This window comes from Poecilia latipinna, unplaced genomic scaffold, assembly GCF_001443285.1.
Source record: "Poecilia latipinna isolate Pla-1442-1.1 unplaced genomic scaffold, P_latipinna-1.0 Scaffold171, whole genome shotgun sequence".
Taxonomy (NCBI): Eukaryota; Metazoa; Chordata; class Actinopteri; order Cyprinodontiformes; family Poeciliidae; genus Poecilia; species Poecilia latipinna.
The window spans coordinates 266053-271466 of record NW_015112787.1 but is presented as its reverse complement, the minus strand read 5'-3'; the positions used below and the strand labels follow the sequence as shown (position 1 = coordinate 271466).

General features: G+C 39.7%; 1 protein-coding gene across 2 annotated transcripts in view; it reads right to left on the bottom strand.

The window, feature by feature from the left end:
- Positions 1-5414, bottom strand: part of slf1 (SMC5-SMC6 complex localization factor 1) — a 45856-nt gene that overhangs the window by 22390 nt on the left and 18052 nt on the right. For both annotated transcript variants that reach the window (XM_015030065.1, XM_015030064.1), the window contains exons 16-17: positions 2076-2168; positions 1022-1204 (exon numbers count right to left, since the gene is read on the bottom strand). In XM_015030065.1, coding sequence (XP_014885551.1) covers positions 1022-1204; positions 2076-2168 — 276 coding nt within the window. The remainder of the gene's footprint in view (positions 1-1021; positions 1205-2075; positions 2169-5414) is intronic.

Here is a 5414-nt window from a genome sequence, read left to right as displayed (position 1 = left end):
AAAACACTGAATGCTCTCTGGTATGAGGAGGCAGGCCAGATCCGGCATTGTTCAGGGGGCCAGATCAAATGACGTGGCGGGCCAGATCTGGCCTGCGGGTCGTAGTTTGGGGACCCCTGGTTTAGGCCTTTGGTGGAGGTTTGCTGTTGTGGGAGGGAAGTTTTCTTGGCCTCTTCTGAGATGTGGTGGATTTGCATTCACCTTGTTGACTCTATGTCAACAATAACTGAGGCAAAAAGGTGTCCAAACTGATACCGACTGGTGAAACTAATGAAGTGGCAGTGTGTGCAACAACTGAATTCGGCATAGTTTCTTCTGTTCAGACTTTTTATAACAAAACCGGATACATCTGGTATGCAAAGTCATGGATTTAGTCAGACTGACGAGTAAGGGTGAGCTCTACCTCTTGTATTGCACATGAAGTTATACCACAGCAAGGCAACTTTTTTGTAAATCAACAGTTCTCATTTTCATGTGAAATACCTAATAGTTATCTCGCTCCATATTGTCCCATGATCATCTACATCTTTGTCACTGGGTTCTCTTCAAAGTCCAAAGATTGCTGACCCACCATTTATACATTGCTATAACTACATTAGCACCATCTTATAAAATCCATGCTTTCTTTCATAAACACACGTTTAAACTTTAGTTGAGTCATATTCTGCCTGCTAAAACTGATTTCACACATCTGTTCACAATGCTATATACTAATATGGTATTTTGAAGGTATGGCACAAAGGTTCAGTTTTCTTTAAAGAAAACTTCGCAGGGTGTAATGAGACGTTTGACTTCATGTTTCCATCTCTTCCTGCAGACCTGTGTTTTGGGAAGCAGCTGTTTAACAAAAAAAAAACAACAAAAAAAACGTCTTTGGTATTTATCCTGCTGGTTTTCACAGAGAAAACCAGAAACACCAGAACACAACAAACTGCTAAAAAAGAGGGGATTTACCATTAATGTTTCCCTAGTAAGCAATCAAGCTGAGCAAGTGACCATCTTCAAGTAGTATTTGACTAACCTGCATGTTCCAGTAACATTTTAGCGATGTCCAAGTGTCCGTTCAGGAGGGCATCGTGCAGCGGACTAACTCCGGCCACCTGGTCAGTGAGGACAGGGGCGGGGTGGTGATGGAGCAACGCTCTCACACACTCAGTGCTGCCATGGTTGCACGCTTCATGGAGAGGAGTCCAGCCTGCATGGTCTACCAATCACACACAAAGCACAGTGTTTCACAAAGCAAGCACACAAACAAAGCTCGCCTAAGCCGAAATTTAGAGACAACATCATGTATGAGCTTTAAAACTGAATATGCTGAATTGATAAAAGTATAAAGAAAAAAATGATACCTAAACTGTGCTGTTATTTCGTTTTTCTCATGACTTGTTTTGTAAGACAGCCCAAAACATATGAAGCACAACGTCTTTAGTATCAAATACGAGTGCCTAACAAAAGTCTCATGAACATGATATTGATTATTAATGTTCTTTTCAAGTCCTCTGAAGGTCCAAAACCTCAAAAAGCAGAATATATTTCTATAGAAGACATTCTCACACAGATGGTCTCTTTTAGCCATTCAAACGGAAAACAAAAAAAAAAGAAATTTGATTTTTTTGGGGAGGAGAAAACTTCAAAAAGCTTTATAATTTATACAATAGCTTTGCTTGGTCAGGTGTTGAAAATCAGGCAGATGTTGAGATACCACCTTAAGCAGTCTTCTAACACCAACCAAAACATCAGAAATTCCTTTGTTAGCTGCACATTTGCATGAGAGAATGACAAGTTCTTATGTTTTACCAAAAGTCATTCTGAAACATCAAAAGGCATTGCGTTCGCTCATCAAGGCTGATGTAAAGCTATAATCATAGGGAGCCCCAAACCCACCCCTCTTTCTTTCTAGACACACCCTTTACATTTCAGCTAAAGGTTAAACCTCGGAGACGGCGCACTCCGATTCCTTAGCTCCTTTTCTTCCCCCGTTGTCAGTCGCTCTTCGAAAACCCCAGAACAGCCGGCGCGGCTGCAGGAACACGGAGAGAGTTTCCAAGAAAAACGGAAACGCGAGGGAGTCTTACCTTTAACATTGACGTCTGTGCCAGGAAGCGCCAGGATCTGAAGCACCGTTTCCACTTGGTTTCTCTTGCACGCTCTGTGTAGGAGGGTCTCGCCTTCATCCAGGAAACACACACATACATACACACACAGAAATGGACAAACACACCGAAAAGAGAGAGAAGAGGCGGAAGAGAAGAGAGAGATCCAAAATTAGGGTGTGCCTGATGTCCTTCCCATAGTCCCCATGCGTAAGAAACACACACCAATAAAATACCACTGAAATGTCCCCAAACACGTAAAAGAACTGACCTAAAAAGTAAGACCCACCAATGAGGATGCGATTTAAGGAGTGATGAGAAAAGGGGGTTGATCTTTCAAGTGGGGGGTGGGGGGGGGAGAAGTGATGAGAGTAATATAAATTATAGATGAATAGTTCAGTTAATTTGCCTCGTTCTTTCCTCTGTAACAAAGATTTTCCAGCTACACACCCCTGACCAAAAATGTTAATGTCAGGGCAGACGGCGAGTGCATAAAAGGACTTGTGAGAAAGCAGCTTCCTGTCTGCTCGTTTCTGTATTCCTACTTGAGAGGAAGTTATGGTAGAGAGCCCACGCACAAAGGCTCTGAAAGGATTTTTCACAGATTTTGGGTTCAAAAGCTCCACTGGGCATTCCAAGTTTCACCACGTGATATTTATTCAGCAAAACTACCAGAGAAAAAGACAGTGGGGAAAAAAAAAAAAAAACCTCAAAGGATTCAATTTACATTTTTAAACACAATTTCCGTTCCTCTTTGAATTTGCCACTTTTTCTTGATACAATACAAATATATATATATATATATATATATATATATATATATATATATATATATATATATATATATATATATTAGGAGCAGGAGCCCCCTTTTTTCCATGTATGGCTGAACTTCAGAGAGGAAGCTAAAGGCCAAGCATGAGTGGCTGTATAATGCAGACTTGCAAAGCCTGTAATAAATGCTTTACTGGTTCTCCCCGGGATGCCTCCCCCAGAAAGGGGCACCACTCACACGCACACGGAGCAAAGACCGGGGCGAAAACGGGCAACGGGGATGGAAGAGACGCAGGGGTGAGAGAAGAAGGGGTGATGTAGACAGTAAAAGCATTTCTTTGCATTTCAAAGCCTGTCTGTATAATACCGTCTCTGCTGGATCCTAGTCATTTTCAAGATCAGCCTTTGTGAATTAAACTACAGCCAATAATGCTTATGAGGAAGAAAAAAAAAAATTGTTCTCACAAAGGAGTATATCTTTCTCCGACTGACATGCAGGAGGAAAGCATAAAGCAAGAATGTTTAGTTTAAATTATACTAAATGGAGATTCATTTCACATAAAAAATACAGTTAAATTTACTTGGAAAAACTATTCAAAACTGAAAAAAGTAACAACAACAAAAATTGGTGTACATTAGTTTTCTGCTTCAAGGTACTTTATCAAGATTTGATGTGACATCCAAACACAGGGTGATATGCATCTGTGCATATTTCTAAGATGGAAAATTATCCATATTTTAATTTTTCTTACCGATCCAAACATAAAACCTAAATAAAGACTCACTATGAACCAGCAGCAAACAGAAACTAGTGCTCTGCTGAGCCGGCCTACGAAACTGAAGACTGCATTTAAGAACTTCACGTATTTGACTGATTTATAAGCTGCAGATTCTGGCCTATATAAAGTTAGATTTGTCATATATGAATCGGATAAAACTTTAAAATCAGTTAAAGTACTCTGAGGCAATACTGCAACAAAAATGGATAAAGTTTAAAAGCACACCTTCCTCTGATAGATCACTATTGGAATAATTTGTTGCACCTTTCACATGATGAAAGCAGATGAATGAAATAATAAAAAAAATACCACGTCTGTAAAATGCAGAAAAATACACAAATGACTCAAAGAGCGCTACATCACTGTTGTTGCAAGGAACTATTAATAAAGCAAACTGACGTATCCATAAATTAAAAATAAAAAGCAGCCAAACAGACAATGAAAGCAAGTCCAAGCCGCAGTCCTTAATGAGTAAGCTTTAGAGTGAGGTATGTCAGGGTTTTAGTGGGCTGCTGCGCAATTACTGGGCACTAAAATGCTGTGATTAAACAACCGTTCCACTGCACCTTATGTGTACACATCCTCGCAAATGCCAGAACCAATCCGCGCAGTGTTAAATCACTTTAATGGCTCCAATTTGGACACAACGCCTCTATTATAGGGGTAATTGCATGCTCAGCATTTACAAGCACGGAAAGGATAAATCCGGCTGTCCTTTTCTATAAATCCCCCGTTTCACACTTTAATAGAAAAGTTAAATGTACGTGTTGCTGCTTTATATTCCCTCAGTCTGCTTGCTGTTCTCCTGTAAAGCGCCGTTTTGGCCCGCTGATCCTCCGGACCGAAAAGCTGCAGGGTGCCTGTAACAATGCCATTTGTCAGGAATGTGTTGGGGGGGGGAATTCTGTGGCCAGTTATTGGATGTATTTAAAACTATTTGAAGAGTACTATTGTCGCTGGCTCCAAGAGTCATGGCAGTGAAATAATTTCCCAAAGCCAAGATTAGTGCAGCTCCACTGGAGAGAGAGAGAGAAAAAAAAAAATAAAACTTTAACAGATATTAACATTTCGCAGCCAACAGTTCAGAAATCCACCAGTGCAAACGGAGGGCTGACTTGAAAAACAAAATGGAGCATCTGGACATCGTCCATGTCACGATCTTTGTACGTATGAAATAGATAGGTAAATTAGGAGTTACTCTCTGTACAGCACTCAAGAGCTGTAGATGTCTCCATCTTTCTTAATATGATGAAGTAACGTGGCACAAATATGGTTTTTCAGAGCAAATCAATCGCGCTCGTGCAGAAGGAGTTAATGCTGCAAGTCGATGCAATCTGATGAGTTTCCTAAGATAGAAAACTTTTTACCCTTTAACCTAACATTCATCAAGGATCCTTTGAATCAAAAATGTTTGCATGATTGAATAAAAACGACTTATTTTCAAAAGTGTCTTCAGATGCTATGCTGTGAGTTGGCACTTTATAAATAAGCTGAATTGAATAAGTGGCTTAAAGAAAATAAGACAGATAAAGGTCAGCATGCACACGTGGCCACAAAGAATATATCTTTTCAAAACCATCGAAGGACTTTGCTGTCAAAATATTACAATTCTATCTGAAGCAATAAAAAAATCTCGTCAAGAATAAGACAAAGGCGATACGGCTGTGGATATTGTGATCATGCAGGGACTATATAGCTCCAGACATGTTTTTTGTTCTGAGTTTTTTTTTTTTTTTTTTTTTTTTAATTTATCTTTTTTTTAAATTTT